Source organism: Triturus cristatus, chromosome 6 (genome assembly GCF_964204655.1).
Source record: "Triturus cristatus chromosome 6, aTriCri1.1, whole genome shotgun sequence".
Lineage (NCBI taxonomy): Eukaryota > Metazoa > Chordata > Amphibia > Caudata > Salamandridae > Triturus > Triturus cristatus.
In genome coordinates this window covers 836,569,664-836,591,564 of record NC_140589.1, presented here as the reverse complement: position 1 = coordinate 836,591,564, position 21,901 = coordinate 836,569,664, and the positions used below count along the sequence as shown (strand labels likewise).

The following is a 21,901-nucleotide window of genomic DNA, read 5'->3' as shown; positions in this document are numbered from 1 at the left end:
GCCAAATTCTTAGGCCTTCTTAGACCGCCACCGGCAGCCTAGTGTCTTGATGTTTATTTAAGATCAACAATTGAACTTGCAGTGGACCTGAAGAAAGGTCTTACCATGGGAATAATCCTTAGGGCAAAACTGAGCTGACCTACGAACTGAAGCTGGTGCAGGGTCACCTTTTTAAGCACCAACACTGCATCGATTAATTGTCCAAAAGGCACTCACTTTCTCGAATGGGAGGCGACACACCCCAGCCACAGAGAAAGTGATGCAGATGGGTGGGCCTTCCAGTTTGTCAGGTGTGAATGGTGCCCCCAAATCCTGGAATATTGGTGTGAAATCTCCCAAGGCTATCCCGCATGCATATGAACCATGTGGCCCCATAAGGAGGACATCATCCCGGCAATGGATGATATCTTGGTGCCCAGTTTTCCTGGGGGAATATCCGCTGCAATGCTGAACGGAACTGCTCAAAATAGGTGCAGGAGATCACACAGCTCAAAGGCATGCACCTGTCTTGGGCCCAGTGGCCTGGAAGACAGTCACCTCATGTCAGGACAGGATAGGGGTGACCCGACAAGGTGGAAAGAAAGGCACAGAAGAACCCTTAGAATTTTGTTGTACGTATGGATTAGGCCACGCCTGGCACTAGAACAGGGGATGTAACATTGGACCGCCAACACTATGCCATCATTCACATAGGGAAACCTGTTCCTCTCTAAATTTAACCTCCCCCCCCCCCCCCCTCTCCGGATAAGCATTACAAGCCGGCTGTAGGTAATGGCTGGACTACTTCATTGTAATCTTCATTACTCTTAGTCTCCCTGCACCGTACCTAATGTATGGCCCTCCATCCTCTAGGACTCTCCAGGAAGGTCTTAGTCTGCGTTTCTGATGCATTTGCCTTATAATGTGCTGTAGTTTTAGTGAGTGCAAGTGCCATATGGGAGCCAGGGATGGTAAAAACAAGGCCACTGAAATAATGAGATTCTTTGGCAGCAGCGTTTTCCATATAAGTATGGGTTTGCTGCATTTGCCACAAAAGCCATCATTTTTTGTAACAAAAAAATCCTTTCTAGCTCAAACATCCCAAAAGTTGCTAAAACATGGCGACATGTGTAACTACGCACCAGCAGGCCCTTCTCAAAGGTTGACTAGTCATCTTTCAGATGCTTGTTTCTACATTTAGGTGTTAAACTGGTACTAATAAGGTTAAGCATGTTCCCAGGCAGTAGCATCATGTGTAAAACAGACAAAATAATGAAGTAATGCTACCACAAAATGTTCCGCATTAAGCCGAATAATTTGCATTTTCGTGCTGCATAATTTACTCAACCCGGAGGCATAATTTGGCTCTCTCCTGCCACATAATTCCAGTGGGCCTCAAACAGCAAGGAGGAGAGTCCGGTGGTAATGACGTTCTCGGAGAGCCCATGGGAGGGTCTTACCACTCGCAGTTGGTTATCCACCTGTCCGCTCGTCGAACAGATCTTCTTCCCTGGTGCACGTGAAACAAAGTGAGCACGGAAACAGCCTTACGTCACCCCGCCGCGTGCCCGAAGGAGCACCGAAAGCTCGAGCGCAGATGATTGACACGCGATGCCCCAAGGCCAGCAACTTTCATTTTCATTAGCCGCAGCAGAGCGGGCCCTCCGGCTTTGCATACCAGGGCGGGGAGGCTGGGCGCCCTTGAATAATTCAAGCCGCCGCCCTCGGCCCACACTGTGCTGCGGGATATTTCTACGGCTTTAATGGGTGCCACTGAATTATGCAAAGTGGGAAGAGGAGCGCGAGGGCAGGCGAAAGCCCGCGCTATCAGTCTGCACCAGTCGCTAAGCCCCCCTCCACTCGACCGGGGTTGAAGAGTCCCAGCAGCGGGCAGCACTTTGCATGCGTTAAGGTCGCCAGCTGCCGACCGGTGACGAGGCAGATGGCTGATAAGCAGAGTTTGCCTGATCAGATTTAATGTTTTGCATTAGCGCTCCGGAGGACGGCATAAATCTCGAAAACCCAAATGATTTCGGTTGCGCCTTCCCGCCGCAAGATTAGAGAGAATAGATCCCAGAGCCAGTTGTTCTTTTATCGTTGAATATTCCGTCCCAGCGATTCAGTCAGCCGTGCTTTGAACGCACAAAGCCGTGTGTGCCCTGAAACCTTGCAGGAGCAGCAGCCCAGCAGATTAGCACCGCCTGGAAGTGTGATAATATTTAAAATGCGAGCATCTTAGGCGCCGCGGTTTTAAAATGGCCCTAATTGCTTGATGCGTTCTCCATTCCTACGTGTTAACAAGGTGCTTTATAATTAGTGGACCCTCGACTCCCCTTTTCACTGCTACCAGGATGGATGGATATATATATATAGTCGTGCAAAACATGATTTCCCTTTGTAGCAGTGAAGGCGTAAATTGTACAGCAGCAAATGCGCAGTACAGTTCCAGACCAGCCAACCTCATACATGCCAACAGCATGGACGTCATTTAGGGGTCGCAGCTGAGACTCCTGACTTGCTACCCCTGGCACTGCTTTTGTGACCCCCCCTGGCCCCAGAGGTGGCAAAATCAGTGCCTGGCACACAAGGGCAGCTCTTCCCAATGGACGCTGGTTGGAGCCCCACTTGCCTTGTTTCTATCCAATTTTTTAAATTATTCAAGTGGTGAATAATATTATTTACTATTGGTGTAATACAAATGGAGTAGTTTAGCTGGAATATGATCCTATCTGGAAGCTACAGTAAGTAAGAAATGTTGTTAAGGGTCTGTTGTATGCATTCCTGCTGGTGAGAGTGTGTGAATGCGTTAGTATGTGTAATCGTGTGTGTGAGTCAAAGTAAAGGCCAAATAGTGTGCGATCTCACTTCCGCTACCCTTGGCATTTTGGTGAATTGACGTCCATGGCCAACAGACCCAATTCAGGCCGAAGACTTCCGATTTTTTTAAAGCCCAAAAATAACTTCATTTTACCTGTCTCCGGCCTAAAATTGACTCTGCCTCAACAGAAGTCAATGGACAAAATACAGTCCCCTGACTTGATTTTCAAAATCTTCAATTTTTCAGGTTTAAAATGTTGGCTGGTATGTAAACCTTGAAATTATTCTCAGCTTGTTCTCATACAAAGGGGTATGTGCTTTGCAATGGGCAGGGGCATGACCAGCGGAACTTTGGACCCCTTACCTATTGGCTGTCCCCTCGCCTTTACCCCTCCGCACAAAACACTTTCCCTTTAGACACCCCCGGGCTTTAAGTGGGCCGGGTCCCTCTGGGTCTCAGACCCAGGAGCAATTTAAAAGGGGCATTTAAACAGGTCCCTATTGGGCCCTAAATTCATGTCTTTTACTGGTAAAAAATAAAACGGACAATTCCGGAACAAATAGTTTGACAAAAACTTTAAGGTAATCCATGTCACTGGTTTAGTTTCTGTTTGTATTTTAAATGTTTTACTTAGTTTTGCTCTCCATAAGTGCATTAGCTATTTCCAGAATGTTGTGGTTTTCTATATATTTTTCATGTAGCTTATTAGTGTTGTATGGTGCATATACGTTAACGGAGTTACCTCGAGGTGTTTATAACAGGCAAAGATTGAGAGCTCTGGATTTGAGGCTTAAGGCAGTGCTAATTTCTCACAGTGCCTGTCATAGGGTCAAAAAGGAATTCAGAATACATGATCATTCAATTCTTGGCCTCTCTGCAGAACGCATAGAAACCACCATTGACAAAGCCAGTAGTCCTTGCTTTTTTTTAGGTGTATGTCAGTTGTTCTATATCTGGATGCAATAGCAGAAAGCTCAGGCAGACACCAATATAACGGTCTGGTGGTATGCTATGGAAATCACAGAAATTTAGTTAATGCTTTCAGCCACGCCAAAAATTGCAAGTGCATACCCATTTTAGAGATGTCCCCACATAAAACCCTGGGAACCCCATGTCTAGGGGAGATTTTAAATTGAGCCCATCTGTGCAACGCATTCACACCTGAGCTGGAGACCTATTGTATGAAAGGGTTTACAGCTCACTGTGTGATAGACTCTTCACTACGTTGCCGTGTGATGCAATGTGAAATCCTGTGGCGCATGACGGCACTGTGAGAGTTGGCGGACTTTTGCCAGATACTAAGAACTTGCACTTCTTTAATTTGAAATATAGAACATCTGCACTTCTGTTGGTGTGCAATACTGATAACAGTAGGGTACCTGCACTTCTCAGTAGGAAGCAGGTGCCTGCACTTAGGATTTTCATTTCAAGCGCGGAACACCACAATGGTGCAGGGACTCTTAATCGTACGCTTAGGACTGCCACCTAGGGGTATCCTCGGTTCCTTATCATAGGTGACCCACAGACCCATTCGTTCAAAAGACCCTGCTCTTAGGCCTTTGCCCCGCAGTGACGTCTGACATGAACGCTAATGGCTGCGTTTCGTATATATTGGTTGGAGGTAATGCATAATTGTTGCAGACATGCTCCGGCTTTAATTCGTAAAGCTAAAACCAAAATCCTGAGGTTACTTTTAGTTGCAAAGCAGGCTCGATGCTACTTTACAGCCATTTTATGTAACTTCCTTATATGGCAATAAAGGCACATCATTTTGCAGCAAATTATTTTGCATCCTACCTTGTTGCTAGAAGAAAGGGAGTGGAAGAACTGCTAAATAATTCTTTTGTTTCTAGCGCCAAAAATCCTTGCTCCAGAGGTATGAAAGTGGAATTTGTAAAAACATTTTTATGTACTTTAGATGGTAGAGCTTAAGGTGACTGGAATTTTTCTGATGCCATTAGAGGCACAGACAGCTCAGAGTATCCAAGAGTACATTCTTGTTCTATTCCATACTCACAAACATATCCTTAGGGGCCCAAAAAATACGTCTTGGTGTGTGCCCGAGTTGCATTTATGCCCTGGCTTTCCCGACTGTCAATACGCTTCCCCGTTGTTTTTTGTGTTTTTTATAAGGCGTTTGATCGATTTGTAAATAAAAGTGTATTAGGGCTATAGCAAAAAAGTGCATTTCATGCAACTTTTATTTAGTAATCCAGCTAGGATTGGTAATTAAAATGAAGAAAAATATTCACCTCATTTTGTAAGCGCAAGCATCCATGTTAGCCTGTGCTTCAAAATTACAAGATAGCCACGTCATGGCAACTATTTTTTATGACATTATTTTTTTAGCCATGCTGCACTGCAGCTGTGTTGCTACACACCATGACTAAATATCTTTGCCAGTGCCAATAGGTCTCAGAGATTAGACCTATTGACTTTGGCAATGCTTCTTCATTTAAGGTGCCTGTATTACATTTTATGTTCAATTACATGCAGGCTAAAGATCACATTTTAGCTGCAGAATATTTTGTTCTTTTTAGCTACCTGATTGACTCTTTCCCCACACTCTTACTCTGCTCCTTGTTACTCCCAATCACAGTGTCCATAATTTTTAATGCACTTCTTTTCATTCTGAGCATGGCTGCCTTGCAGAAAGTACAAGCTACACTGACTGTAGAAACAAAACCCATTAGCAAAATAGAACAAAAACATACTCTTGCAACAGCAACATCGTTTATTTTGTTTTTCTGATTCTGAGCTTGGTTTCTACAGTCATTTAAGCCTGCTTTATGAGCAGGCTACCCACACTGTCTTAGGGAGAAAATAGCCTTGCAATGCCTCCTATTGTGTTGTATGTTGTATGCTCTGCAGTGGGTGTGACACCCGAAAGCGCCTGCAAATACTGGAGCTCAATAAGGAAATAGGCGTAGATTGCCTGTTCTTGTGGTGTTTGAAATGTAGCTAGAGGGGTTGGCCCACACTGGAACAACAGTGTTTAGTCTTTTTGTTGTGTGGTAGACAGAGACTGGAATACTCTTGAATTGATTCCTACAGTATTTCTTCTTTTGTTCGTTGCTATACAGAGACCGAGGTTTGTAAACAGTGGACTGAGGCCTACAGTGTATTTTCTTGTGTTGCTTGCGGTGTAGTGGCAGAGGTGCGTATACAGTGGACTGAGGCCTACCGTGTTTCTTGTTCTCTGCTCTGCAGCGACGCGTTTGTAAACAGTGTACTAATCCCATCATTGTTTCTTCTTGTGTTGCGTGCTGTACAGAGACAGGGTAGTAAACAGTGGCACTTGGGCCTACAATTGATTTCTTTCTTGTTCTTTGCACAATCAGATGTCACCAGTGTTTCTTCTTGTGATGTGTGCCATGCAGAGGCCTGTACATAATGGGTCTAAGTCCTACATTGATACTTGCTGTGCATATACCAAGGCAGGACATGCTACAGCTGAGCCCTGCAGTGTTCCTTCTCGTGTTTGTGAACTTAAAAGTACATCCACAGCATAGACTACTAGTAGCTCAACAGTGTTTCCTGTTGTGGCTGGAAAACATCTGAATTGTTCTGTTGACCTATGTAAAATAGTTCTGCACCTTCACTTTGAACCTCTTCACCGTTCTACCAACCCACTACCTCTGGGCTGATATCGTACCGCGTTGTATCCTTTTTGAAGTGTTTCTGCCCAGGTAGAGACAGGAAAATACTAGAACAGTTCTGTTTCGAGGAAGAACCAGCCCTGCAAGCTATCCTATTATATTTGTGGGCTGTTAACTTTCAGGGACTGTAAAATGTAAGTATAGCTCTGACCTGGGGTATGTGGAAGCATTTGGGACAGTAATGTGGTCAATGTCAATGGTTTTTATAGAGCGCACAAATCACCAAAAGGTCTCAAGGCGCTAGCATGTGGTGTGTGTGAATTTGTCATATTCACTTGTCAAATAATAGTTGAGAATGCAGCCGTGGAATATTCACAGACCGGTATGGAATGCATCCCATCGATATGAGCAACCAAAGCAGAATATATCTTATACAATGTTTTCATAAATTTAAAGAGGTAATAAACGATATAAAACCTCAAAGTGTTAATCTTTCTCTCTTTATCTTCCACGTTCCGGTCAGCTTTGTACTAAGAACCCTATTCACCCATATGTGTACAGAAGTACAACAGCACTGTATGCCATAAGGAGACTTGGGGCCCCTATAGAGACACCTACTTTGATACAGAGCCACCCAACATGTTCTTAATGATTGCCTACTGAATAGTGCGGTCTTGTTCCACTCAGATGGCAGCAATGGCGCCTCTACAAGTGATGTTTAGATAGGGCCACAGATGAAACTGGTAGGGTCACCTACAAGGGGCAGTCGTAAGCAGTGTGTGCGTATATACATATCTAATGTGTGTGTGTGTATATATATATATCATTGCTGTATGGTGGACAATAAGCCCTGCTGAAATGTGACCCCAGCTGTGTCGGACCTGTTTGCTGAAGAGGAAGCGGGATTGGTGGTGATATATATATATATATATATATATATATATATATATATATATATTATTTTTTTTTCTTTCAAAACGGGATTTCCTTCTCCAACCTCCCAACGGCGATGAAGAAGGTACAAACTCCTCTTGGATTTGGCGTGAAAATTTTATTTCAGCTCACTTGCAAAGTCATTACGCGTTTCGGCCGGATAAACCAGCCTTGATCACATTCACAGAACAGCGTTACTCTGAAAGTTTTTAAACCACCATAATGTGTCACATGATTAAAAGATACTCTCCGAGTTTTTTGTATATGTCAAAAGCATTTGTGAGTTTTAAACATGTAAATATTTCTTGTGCCTGCCGGCTATTGAGACATTAATACATAGTATAAATACATGATAAAATCATATATAAATACACTGATAATTAATTAAAACCAACTATTTTGAACCGTAAAATACATCAAAACTGCTCGCATCAATGCATTCAAAATTCACAGCCTGCTAGTTCCATAGTCTTCTATATACAATATTGCATATATATCGATTGAGAATTCTATTTTAGTTCCTACCAATGCAGGTTAAAGAGATATAGTACGAGTCATATTTATATTTGACCCTCTTTTCTGCTTAAATGCCTCATATACCACCATCATGAAAGGAATTTCTCAATCCATTGCAAAGAAAATAGATATTTTAGTAACTATTATATAACAAAGCTAGCTAGGTTGAAACGGAAGTTCATATTTAATCGGTTGTTGACCTATCATATTTCTCTTCCTTTTTTAAACTTGATAAGAATGCTACTAACTCACCAAAGCTCTATTAGAGACCACCTATTTGATCACCCAAGTAAGAATGTGGTGTTACAGTAGTTATGGACATGTACAAAGATATGCCAAGTGCAAAACCTGTGTTGAGATAAAGTGAGTGTATAGATACAGTACTGTAAAACCTAGTGAAAAAATAATATAATTTATTACTAAAATCACATCTAAAAAAACTTTTTTGGGGGGGGGGGGGTTTAAGTTAAAAATGTTTTGAATGTGTACGATGGTAAAACCATATTTGTGAGGCAGGAAATCTTGTAAGTATGCCATATACCATGTTGGTTACCCTGTTCAGAATTTGTCTTATATTACAATGAACTGATCTTGTTATATATCTATTGAACCTAAAAAGTAGACGGAACAGATCATAGGCAATAATGGAGATCTTCCATAGTGTTTAGTCCCAAGGGTGTCTTACTGTCAAATTCGATAATAGTGCGTGTTTCCAACTGCCTCAATTTGCGCTCACGGTTTCCTCCTCGGCGCGATGCTGGAACGGCATCTATCTCCAAATATTTGAGGTAGTTGAGGTTGTTGTCATGTAAATTTTTGAAATGACGCGCTGCTGGGTAATTCGAATTGGTGGTCACTATTACACGCAAATGCTGTAAAATGCGCAAATGCACCTGCAGTTTCTTGCTCCCTATGTAATTCAGTCCACATGTACATGTGAGCACGTAAACCGCATATTCAGTGCGGCAAGTAAAGTGCCCACTGATAAGCCTTTCTTTGGGACTAAACGGTATTTTGTAGTGGGTTTTGCTTTCACCAAATTTACAAGCCCGACATGTGGAGCATTTGTGAAAACCCTGTTTCGGTTTAAGATATATATATATATATTCCCGTGAGCAAGCTGCTCCAAAACGTGTTGGGCGTATTCGCTGCAATTAAATAAATATATATATACACACACTTAAAATGGTTAAAAGCTGATTTTGTATACTTCTGTATATACACACATCCACACAAAGACATATTTAAGCATTTCAAGCAAACATGTATTGCCTCAAACAATCGCTGCTTTGCTGTCGAAGGAAGCTGGTCAAACTAATGTGTACTATCGGCAAGTGCAGTGTCTGTTATTTTTTTTTGTTTGTTTTGCCTCGTGGTACATTCTACAGCTGTGGTGGTGGGGCATGGGGGCAGGGTAAGCAGAGTTGAGGCACTGGCCCCATCTGACTCCCCTCTAGAGACACCAGTGGTTGGCAGAGCATGAAGTTTGACGCCTCTGGTGAAAGGTGGTTGTTTTCAGACTGCTTCAAGAAGACGGCGCAGAGCAAAGGTCCAAATGTGTAGCATTTTTTACACCTGTATCTCCACTGCTGTGCTTTAGAGACTGACTGTAGACCTTGTTTCCACACGCAGATCCAGTGTATCCAGTACATAACCCAGCGGGCTGCTACGCTAATGGTCAGATTCGAGCACATGGAGACCGCTGGCGGGAAGACGACTGTACGTTCTGCCAATGCATCAATGGTGAGCCACACTGCGTGGCCACCGCTTGTGGACAGAGCTGTCTGAACCCAGTCAAGGTGCCTGGAGAGTGCTGCCCAGTGTGTGAAGGTAAGTCCTGTATATTCCACATATTCTTTGCTTTTCACTGCTCAATGCTTTAAGATACTTACCATTTACACAAAGTTTCTAAAGCCTGCCCATGGTATTTACTACTTGAGCTTGCACGTTATTACTCTAGCTCCAGTAAATCAATTCTGTATAATGTTAGGTATTTTATGGCACCCACAGCCTGGGTACAACTATGCGAGGTATTCAGTTTCCTAGGAAAAGTGCTTTGCCCACTCTTTTATTTATTCATTCTTAGACCAAAGACGGCATTGCACATCCACGTTTACAAAGCTGATGCTGATTCAGCGTGTCATTGACTTTAGACCTCTCTGCATGGTTGTTTAGTCTGACTCGAGAATCCTTCTACATTTGCCGTCATTTGCTTGTGGTCTTCAAAGAAGATAGGATTGGTGGCCTCTTAAGGTCTGTGAGGCTGTTTGCTACAGGTATTCATTTTGAGATGTTTGGCAAGTAAGATTGATATTCAACCTTCCATTCTTCTTTGTGCAGTAGCAAAATCCCAGTGGCACATTTGTCAGCCTTCTTCGATATTGTATTGTAATTGGATTTATATAGTGCTTACTACACCTGGCGAGGCGTCAAAGAGCTTTTTCGGCGAGTAGCATGCTACTCCGGAACCCATAAAGGATTAGTGGTGAATTACTATAGTGAAATATGAAAGCAATCTGAGTGGTGGATACGTTAGTCATTTATTTGGATTCAGAAGGATAGTGGAGGGATAGAAGAGGGGAAAAGGTTTGTATTTATATAGTGGTTGCTACACCTGATGGGGTGTTGAAGCTCTTTTTTGGTGAGTAGCTCGCTACTCCGATATGCGCGTGACTGTTTTGAAAGAGGCAGCGTACAACCACACTGGGAGCAGGTTATTTCATGAACATGTGATTCTGAGGAACAGATTGCAGTGCCTGTCCCTGCAGACATGATTGGGGTTTCATAAAGGCCAACACATGGTTACAGTTTGTAAATGCTGTTGGCAGGGTGGCCAGCCAACAGTCTGCCATCTCAGTTTGACCTGCACATCAGAGCTGTTTTCTGTGACAGCTGTGAAGCCCATTAGACCCCCTGTGGTAGCTTGAAGTGCAGCATGAACAAGGCATACAGAGCAAAGGCAATACATCCAGGGGTTTCCTCATATTGAAGTGTCCAGATCTGGACGTTCCTTAGTATTATCATGTGCCTCTGTAATGGTTTGTTTCTTCCCTTTAATCTGGTGGAAACTTGGATTTTCTGTAAAACCATAGAAGGCATGAGTGATTCAGCCTGTACAATTCTTCGTGCTGTGTCCTAATCATTCTGTTCTTATTTTCACTTTTGTGCTGCTCCTGCGGATCTGCTCCTGCTGTTCGGTCTCAGATCTTTTCGGAAATTGGTCGAGATCTGAAATGAGTTTGTGTGGTGGATGTGCTACAGGTTCGCATTGTAATGATCAGCTCGCGTCGAAGCAGCGGTGTCGACATCTGTTGTTCTGTCGAGTTACGAAACACAACACCTCTCCCATTTTTCTCCAGCTGTGCTTCTTTAAGGTTTCAATAGTAGATGACAGTCACTAATCTGAAGCATTTGAAGCTGGGAAAAACATGCCAGTTGCTCGTAGATATATATAAGCAAATTTCAACCTTGAATCCTTTGTGTCTGTTGAAAGCGGCCTGGCACTGTGTGTGAGACTGGCCAGCCACAGTTCTCAGTAATGTTACTTCGGATATTGGTTCATCGAGAAACAGTGGGTAAAATAAAAGGAGAAAATACATAAAACAGTCATCAGGTAAAAACAAAGCACTGTGCTGAATATTTGCCATCTTGAAGTGTTATTTTTCTCTTGGGTCTTCCCTTCTTTCGTGCTGTAAAATAGCTACTCAAAGCACTTGTGTCTGGAGTGATATTACAGTTTTGGAGAAGACCACTCAGTCCTCAAGGGTCCTTCTTCATACCTTCAATGATTCCTGGTAGCCTCTCTGTTTTCCATCGCTTCTCTCTCAGCCCTTGCATTGAGGCTATCATATCATGGTGCGATGCACTGCGAACAAAACATTCTTATTGCCACTCACAGCAGCATCATTTTCTATTGGTGCCGGTGAAAAAGGTATGTTTTCCAGAAGGTGACTTCAAATATAGGACTCAATATAACCAACCTATATTCTTCAAAGCCAACTGTAGTCTCCTAAATAGCTGTAAGAAATACCTAGAAGTGGCGTAGGATCAGAAAACCTACATCTCACATCTAAGGTTCTCACCTTCATGTGCCTGAACACAACACTTGCAGTCTCCATCTTCATTGCCCTCACAAAATGGCACCACATTCTTCAGAGCTACAAGTTATGCTCTAGCAACTTCATATATTACCACACAGAAGCTGCCAGCAGCCAAAACATCTCACCTCATTCTAATCAGCACTCACTCAGCAGTCCGTCTTGCACTTTTATCACAGAGATTTGGCTTACACTTGCCTGCACACTGAATGTCTTTGTTCCCATTACCTACTGCACACATCATATAAACACAAGATTACAAGACTGCTGCAGACCTTCCTGCTATCCACAAGTCTGTTGTGGATGATCACAGAACCCTCCATCCTCATTTCTGCGTTGCTCCCCGGCTTCTTCCTGATCTCTACATCACAAACCATTTTGATCTCATCTACTGGCCTCCTTGAACCTGCAACAATGTCATCAAAGACTTTACTGATCTGATCGATCACTACCCCATAGTCAATCACTAGCATTATCTGGTTCTGAGATTTCAACCCGCCTCCTGCCATCATCCCCAAAACGATGAAAATGACCTTGCTCAACATCTAAGCCATCCTCAACATCACTCAACACATCTAAGAATCTGGGTACATCCTAGACTGCACCTTCCATCTTGTCATCAACTCCATGCATCCCATTGATTTTACCATCTTCATTGTAGCTGGAATGCTCAGATTACTAAGCTTTTCCACTCAAACGTTCACCACAGGTAGCCAAGCAGTAGCTGATTTTAAGGATTCCCCCACTGACACACTTGAGTAAGAGTGTTCTCTTTCTGGATCTCCCAGCTGACTTGATTGTCACTTCCAGCTTTCAATATTTGCCAGTGACATGTTGAGCTCCTCAGGACTCCACTTCCAAATCAGTCACTTGCACATTTTGGTGCCCTCCTCACCAACCCCTACATCAAGATTCACCAGTGGGCTCATAATACTTAACTGTACTATTACCATTTCAGATACTGCCTGTCCAGCAGCCAAACAGTGTATAACACATTGGGTATCTAAAGTTAAGCCCTGCCAAGGAAGATTCTGTTCTTGCCACCAAGTCCAAAATTGACTCAATAACATGCAACAGGACACATTCACTACTGAGTCAGCCTGAACTCTTACGGTTTTTTGGCTTTCTTGTTGACCAGGATTTATCCTCTAAAACTCACACCACAAAAAGCATACAGTATGCCATTGCATCTTTTCCTGGGCAAGGTCAAGCCCTGTCTTTCTGAAAGAGTGTTGAGCCCCACGGTTCAAACTGTTCCTCTGTCATCTTAATAGCAGCAGAGCACTGCTCGCGGAGGTTTCAGATTATGATGTCCTAAGGAAGTGCATCCTCCATCAAACTTCTTCCTCATCGAGAAATGATATGTTTCTGCCTTTTGCCCACTCTGAATGTTCTTTGATGGCTGCTCTTTCAAGCCTTCATATGCCTCATCTTCATGACATTCTCCATTTCATACAAACCATTAATAAATAGACCAACCCACCCATGTTGCAATCAGGAAGAAACGCTAAATTTCTTAACAATCAGCAAACTTTAGAAAGTCAGGCTATCACCAGACTGAGAATGAAGAACTACAAAAAAAAAATACATGAAGCAAATATTCTCCATCTATGTTCCAGACGAGTAGAATATGAAACTACATACCATCACACACCAGCCTTGCCCCATGGCTCCTGCAGTTCAGGAAAAAGATACACACATCACTACAAGAAGCACCTTGTCCTCTCTTAAGGGTTGCAACGTCTTATCGTTCAATATTTCCCATCCCCTTCAGTAGGTGCACCATCTTGAGTCGCCTCACCTCCTTGTAGCTGCACTACAGCATACAATTGCCCTCCAGCTAGTTGTGCACCATATAAAAAAAATCTACATGCATCAATGAACGTCAGCCAGATTTAGTAGCAATTCATCTTCGGATGACCTGATATCTACAGAAGTCTTGAGCTGGATACCGGGCAGATCAGACAGTTCCTTGAAGCTATTGCACTCAATCCATGTGATTTCCTCCTTTCTTCCACTTACGGTTTTCATCAACAATAGGAATCTTTTTAATTTGTGTTTTTTGTATGTGATCAAAGAATATATCGCCTCCTGACCAGGAAGTCTCTTTGTCAAATCCCGATTTTTAGGTCGAAGCCTAACAGATAGCACAGCTGTCTGGTTTGCTAACAGCATCTTTGGGACTTTCGGAAAGCTTCCCTGGGAATGCATTCTGCCTATTGCTACCATTGGCTTTGTGTTATGTAACTTACATTTGCTTGCTTTATGTTTGCTGGCTTTATTTGTTTTAACCTGTTCAGCTAGAGTTTGTCCATTCCCTTTTCCAAACTCTATTTACTGTATTCTTCCACAAGTACTGAATTTATGTAAACAGGCCTTTATTCTTGTTCTTATCTTGTCACATTTGCTGTGCATTTAAAAACAGAGGTCAAATGTCTGGCTGTGTCTTCCAGGGAGCTTGGTGTTTACTTTTCTTTCTCTGACTTCAAAGTGAGAGGATTTATGTGAAAATCATGCTAGATACTCAGGGTGTGCTGTACGATTTTATTTTCTTCTATCAAAAAACAACATTTAAATAGCTGTAAATGAACCATGCAGGTATTACAGAGTATGAAAAGCACAAATGAAGCACATTTTTTGGTAATTCTGAAGTGTGTGGAAGCAAATATTTGAATACGATCAAAACCAATTAGTACAGTAGGTGATGACATTTCAGTACATTATCTATTGTTTATGCACTGTATATGTTTATCAGAAAACTGTATGTCTGTGCAGATGTAATGGTCATTTCAACTGAAGATGTGTTGTCTGTAATGGCAGTGCGCTACCACATCATGCATACTCCACTTTACCCCACTCAGCTCTACTCTGCACCATGTTATGGTACTCTACTCTGCGCCTCTCCATACTTTGCCACTGCGTCACTGCACTCTTCTCTTCACCACGCTACATCACTTCACTCTGTCTCTCTACTCTACACCACTCTCATCTATGCCAGGGCACTCTACCCTACACTACTATGCACCGCTGCACTCTTCGCAGCTGAACTCTGTCAATCCGCTCTAAGCCACTCTAATCTACCCTGCACCACTTCACTCTACAGCACTGTACTCTATTCAACTGCACTTGACCGTTATCTACTGTGAAACAGTCTACTCTATGCCACTCTATCCCACTCTGCGCCATTCACTCCATGCTACTGCAGTATACTGTGTGTCACTTCACTCTACCCCTCAACACTCCACTCTAGTCTATGGCGCTGCTCTCAACGCTAATGCACTCTACACAACTAAACTCAAAACCAGTACACTCTACACAACTGCAATCTACAGCACTGCACCACTGCACTGCACCACACCTCACTATACTCTGCAACATTCTACACCACTGCACTCTACACTAATTCAATGCTTTGTTATGTTAAAATAGCTTATAAAAAATACCCATAGGTGTCTTGTCACTAGCTGAACTTAAGCATGCAGAATTAGGACCATCTTAGTTGTTAAAGAGCCACGTCTTGAGCTCCTTCATAATGCACTCTACTCCACCCTAGTCAATGGCGCTGCTCTCTACGTCAATGCACTCTACACCACTTCACTCAGAACCCATGTAATCTATGCGACTGCAATCTAATCTGCACCATTCTACTCTATGCCACTCTACTGCACTATGTGCCAATGCACTCTTTGCCCATGTATTTTATGCCAATCCACTGTACACTACTCTAATCTACTGTGTGCCACTGCACTCTGACACTGCATTCTACGATACTTCACTCTGTCTCTCTACTGTACTCTGTGCCACTCTACTCTCCCGGTGCACTCTGCCCCACTCTGCTATGCACCACTGCAGTCTTTACCACTGCACCCATATACTCTGCACCTCTGTACTCTGCACCTCTGTACTCTGCACCACTCTACGCCAGTGCACTCTGTGCCAGTGCACTCTATGAAAGTGCACTTTGTGCCACTGCGGTCTATGCTACTGCACTCTGACATTCTACTCTGCAAGACTGCACACTCCACCGCTGGACTCAACGCCACTCTACTCTGCACCACCACACTCTGACACTGCACTCTACTATGCACCACTCAACTCTACACCACTCTGCTGCACTCTTCGCCAATGTACTCTACGCTTCTACACTCTATGCCACTCTACGCTGCAGCACTCTTCGCCGCTCTAATCTATTCTGCACCACTGCACTCCATGCCACAGCACCTTACACCACTCTACTCAATGCCACAGCACATCACTCTACACCTCTGCACTCTACCTTGCACATGCATCCAACTGTGGGGAGAGACCCCCAGGGGGGCTGTGGAGTCATGGGACTGGGAGCATGCATTCATCAGCCTCGCTTCTAAATAGAATCCAAAACGCATGCTCTTCGTTAAGTCCGATAGTTAAAATGCTTCCGCTGAAGTGTCATTCAGTGAGTCTCCTGTGTTGTGAAACTGAAGCCTGGCAAACAGCTAACATGTCTTTGTGCCAGTGAGCTGCTTTCCTGAAAGAAATGCAAATGTGCACAAGTTAATCTGCAAATGTAAAGAATAATCTGCAAATGTAACAGATGTGTGGCTTTAATTGATCGAATCACTGGAAGCTTTCTGATGGCAAAGATTTATTCTTCTCGAGTGGTAGTGCAAAGAGTTAACTGAGATGGGAAAAGCTTGTTTTAATTGTCATTGTATTTACATAGCGCTTACTATCCCTGAGGAGGTGTTGGAGGGACAGTCTGTCTTATACTGTGTAAAGCAAGTATAAAATAATGAATTACAGATTCACAGTGCTTTTTGTCATAGGCTGTGACCTCGTAGCACTAAAAATGCACAAGTCACTGTTCTCCACTGCACCAACCAAGATTTAATTCTGTGGCTCTCTGGTTACAGACAGACCTTTGCGGTGCATTAACTAATAAAGGTTTCATAACGTACTATGGAGCATTTCCCACTGAATAAGAACTTTATTTATTTATTATTCATTGAAGCGGCCTGCTATTTTATATGTAGCTACCTGACGGCGAAAGGCCTAAAAAACGTACACAATATATTGTTTTTAGCCACACCTTTAACCCTGCCCCGATGGTCAGACTCTCAAGGCCCTCTAGCCCCCCCAAACATGACTGAAGTCAAAAGCAGCAAACTACTATAACCAGAAGTCAGTTTTTGCTAAAATAGAAACGTCTGTTTTCATAATGTTAAAAATAAAAACCTTTTTAGAAAAACGGTATGAAAGAAGGAATTGAAAGAAAGCATCCTACTTGGACCATACGGTTCATCATTAATGATTGTAAATGGGATGTATTAATTATGATGAATGATGTTCAGCGACCTCCAGTTCCATGCAGCGTTAAAAGTCAAGCCGTCGGCAACCCATGAAATATAGTATGGGTCTCCTGGGATACCATTCACTGAAGTTGCAGCCCATGCATTACAGCCATTATACCCAGGGCCACTGGAATTATGCGACTGTGCGGCCGCAGCAGTTTTAACATAATTATAGATTTTCCGCATTTGCCACATAATCCATCATCTGCTGCATAATCTGCTAATTTTTAACAACAACAACATGATTACTCAAACAGTTCAAAGTTACTAAAAAAAGCCGCGACACATTTTGCCGTGCAGTAGAAGGCCCTTTGCAAAGCTGAGCTGGTCACCTTTTTGTTGCTTGTTGCTATATTTGGCTGTTAAACTGGTACTAACGAGGTGCATCCACAGATTGACGGTTTCCCTGGAGAAAAACAGCCACGCCACACATTAGTTCAGAAAGCGGTTATCATCCAAATAGGTTTGTCAAATTATGTTTTGTTTGAAAAAGAAAGTGCCATTGTGCATTTTTGGGTACTTCTTTTTAAAGACTGGTGTGGTAAGGCTCTAACACCGAACTACGGCTCTAACACCGAACTACAGTCACCCACAAACCTTTAATTTGCTAGACACTGTTTAATATTATTTTCCCACTGTAAAAATGGTTTGCAGTGGGAATTGGGGGCGTTTATGGTTGTCGATGATGAGGAGTACCATCTTATTTGATTTCTTGAAGGTTATCTTGGCGTTGATGGCGATTCCGTTCTACCTTCCAACTGGTTTTCATTGGTTTCACCGTCGCTGATGTATATAGGTGTCTGCTGTACAGCCCTACTGTGTGCTTGCGTTCGCATTAGTGTAATTCACACTCTGACTAATGTCCTTAATTTAACGATACAGATACATTAGACAGCTATAGTTCTCTGCATAGATCTTAATGCATTTTATTCTATTTTTTTAATTTACTTTTTTAATTTGTGTGATGCATCATACTGCCGGTGCTTTAAAGCGTATGCCGGCAAGAGGGACAGAGCTAGTTTATGCAGAAGCCTATTAATTTTTTTAATTACTAAAAATGTAAACTTGTGGAAACTGAATAATGCAATGTTATATACTCTACATAAATGCAAAGAAAATACAATGTGTAAAACACAGCTTTTGTAAAGTGTCACATAGATGGAACTCTGGCATGGAATCACTCTTCAAGTTCCGGGTGGTCGTCCAAACGGTGCATCATATTGGCTTCGATACCACTGCGCGTGTTTGGGGGCCAGCACCGTTGTCGTCAGCACATGATCCCATGGGCCTGGGCACTCCTCTGCTGCAGTCCTGTCCCAGCACCTCTGTGACAATTTAAGAAGACTGATTTTACTTCTTTCACGGGCTCTGATTACAGAGTGCCCCCATGACATCCTAATGAACCCTGAAGAGGTACAGTGTTGTGCTAAGTTGACCCATGGCCATTATGCTCCTGTCTTATCAGTAATAGATGGACCAATCTTCAGTATGTAATGGGCGCTTTTTTTTTTTGCACTTTCCCGAAAGTCCTGTGCAAATATTTTACCTCCAATTTTCCCTTGCTTAACATACCAGCGATCACCAACAGTTGGAAGAAGAGCGTATTTATCATTGTTTGGGAAAAGAGCCTAATAATGTAAGATTCAAACTATGAAGACTAAGGAACTGTGACCCCCCAAACTAATAGGATCAGATTACGAAAACTAAACCCCGGGACATTCCACAATATAGAAGTTGGACTACAATTCTTAATTTACTGAGGGGCATTGAATGACAGTACTCAACAACAGAGAAAGCACATTCAACGAGGCACAAAAATCCAGTCAAATGCATCTTTTACACCCAGTATCATCTCTGTTAGCTGAGCAGCTTTATGATCGGGACTACTAACTAGTTCTTCACTCGAACACACGAAAACCTGATTCTCTTTGTGTTCAGCCAGCCCTTTAAAAAAATAGGTCACATACTAAATTTAATGAAATTTGTATGGACATACGGTTAAAAAAACAAAAAATGTACTGACAAATTCGGGACACCTGGTCACCCTACCCCAAATATCCCCCGAAATGTGTGTATCACTTTACTTTAATATTTCTTGGTAAAGGTTGTAGTGAATAAGAAATAGCATCTCACCTAAACAGTCTTCGTAAACACCTTTCTCGATCTTGTTTTTGTTCTATCCATACCACCTTGCAGATTGTACGAATAACATTTTTAGGTGTTCCTAATGACTTATTTATGGAATGAAGAGTGATGAACACCGATATTCAGTTCATCACCACCTCTCGTGGAAGAGACGTAGCCAGTGGTAGGGATTGGTAATTAGATCAATTTACAATATAGTGGGAAGTCTTTCTTCGTTGGTAACCGTTTTTGAACGGACAGTTGTCTATCTCTCTTAAATCTTTCTAGTTCAAACCAGCGATTGGACTACGTCTACGAACCTCAAGCTTGAGACACAAACTTTACCCACGTATTCCATGGTATGAGCCCATATTACCAACCCACGCACAACAACTTTAGTTGCCTCTTTCTCGACCATCCAAAGGCACTCCAAGGTTTGCCTCGGTTATGAAGCACTTACAAATACTACTGTGTACAGTACACGACAACCTCAAGGCTGTTGTGCCGATTTGGGTGGTTTGGACAATTGTATAGAAGCACTGAAAACTGTATTTCTGCTTGCAATCTTGGGTGCTGCTTAATATACCTCACCTCCCCATTGACATCGCATGCCATGGCCTGCTGGTCTGGCTGCAGCGAGATTGAAAGCTGGATGGAAAGTGCTTTTTTACTATTAGAATTGATGTACAATATTTTAAAGTCTCCCAAAGAAGAATCTGCCTACAAATCAAAACATGTGGCCTGCAAACATTGGGCAGTGGAGACAGTGTTCACATTTTATATTGCACTCTTCTATTGTATTTGGTCCCAAAAGGCAAATACCCTTTCTGTACTGGGAGAGAGTAGCTGAAATAATTAACTGGCTACCTCAGAAGTGGCAAATTTGAGTGGGCTTTTAACATCGTTACCCCCTAAACGGATAGATGCTCTTGGGTTCATTAAGACTCTGCACTAAATCCAGGGGCAATGGGGCGATGCAGAATTATCTCGATTTACAGGCGTCTAACCGTTTATGGGGAGTAAATTGAATTAAAGGTGTTTCTATGTATGTTTCTACCTTTAAGCGCAGTGTCACCGCTGACTTTTTTTTTTTAGTTGTTGGTCGATTGTGGTAGGTATACTTAGAACTGCTGATCTGTAACGTGCTACTATTGTTTTAAATCTGTATTAAAGAGTAGAAACTGTGTGTGCCTTGCTCATGCCCCCACAGACATTGTCTCCAGTTCTGGGCTTTTAACATACAAAGCATTGATATCCGGTGTGCCAGTCTATTCAGTGTGGTAGGTGCAAACCAGGACAACAGCTCCCATTATGCATTAGGTTGCCCTTAATGACATTAAGTAAGCTGGCCGGTATGGATAAAACTGTGTTTTAACGAGGATACAAGATATTTCTGCCCAATAAGAGCTTACGGTGGAAACCTAAATGAGGCTGCCTAAAGGGAACCAGATTTAAAACCAGCATTTGCAAAGCCAGTAGGTCCACCCTAGCTGCGAACTTTTGATTTGCTGTACAATGGGACCTGTTTTTGTGTGTTAGCACACACTGTGCAAGAACAGAATGCCATTACTCACAGAGAGGTAAACCAGTGCCGTAAGTGGCCTGACCCTGTGCCCCATGCTGTGAATGGTGGGACAAAAATTCTAATGACACACTAACAGACCAGTGGATGAAGAGAGCTGGCTGAAAGCCCCTATAAGTATTTATTAAAATCAAAAAGTCTTGGATAAGGCCTGACCTAACAATGTGGGTTGCGGCCGGACACCAACAAACCAGCATCAGTCACTATGAGGTGTGAACATTTTCCCTCTGTTTGGAGCTGAGCATAGAAGTGTAAGAGCCAGTTTGCAAGCAGTCTAATGTTTATACAGCCCTAATGCTCGGGTAGCTGTTAAAATAACAGTCTGTTTTCAAGAACCATTTCTCCAGTGTGTAGCCAGCAGCCTCTCAGAAGCAAGGACTTCAATCGGGGATAGGTGCTGCGGTCGCCCTCCAGCCAAACAGCATTAGTGTCTATCGGTTGTCATCCTGTTGGAAACCCATTTATCACTGTTACTGTGCAAATAATTTGGGGGAACGCGATGGCATTCTATAGTACGCTATAATAAGCCTTTATTGCGCTATTTCACTGATTTACAGCATGGGTCTGTTTTGCGCTGTATTCCTTTTGGTACAAATCTATTGCTTTTTAAAGATCTCGTCAGTTTTATGGAAGCTGCACAAATAAAATTAGATTGCAGGAAAAGTACTTAATGTACTTACTTCTGGGCAAGTGGCCAAAATACTGCGAACTAATTTCGTTTTGCAGCCACAAAGAATCCTGGTAGTGGGTCTCCTGTGCTGCACCTGAAATGTGTGGCAAACTATTTCTGAATTTGGGTCACAGCTGCAGAAAAGTTGCTAATATACGTGCACTCGTGGGGTTAAAATGTAAGAGCTTTCCCTAGATTTGCTTTCACACGTACAAAGTATGCTATTTTTAGTACTTTTGTGGTTACATTTTTC

The 21,901-nt window shown here is 42.7% G+C and overlaps 1 protein-coding gene across 1 annotated transcript in view; it reads left to right on the top strand.

The window, feature by feature from the left end:
- Window positions 1-21,901, top strand: part of CRIM1 (cysteine rich transmembrane BMP regulator 1) — an 816,650-nt gene that overhangs the window by 550,578 nt on the left and 244,171 nt on the right. The window contains exon 7 of the mRNA XM_085611439.1: window positions 9,478-9,675. Coding sequence (XP_085467565.1) covers window positions 9,478-9,675 — 198 coding nt within the window. The remainder of the gene's footprint in view (window positions 1-9,477; window positions 9,676-21,901) is intronic.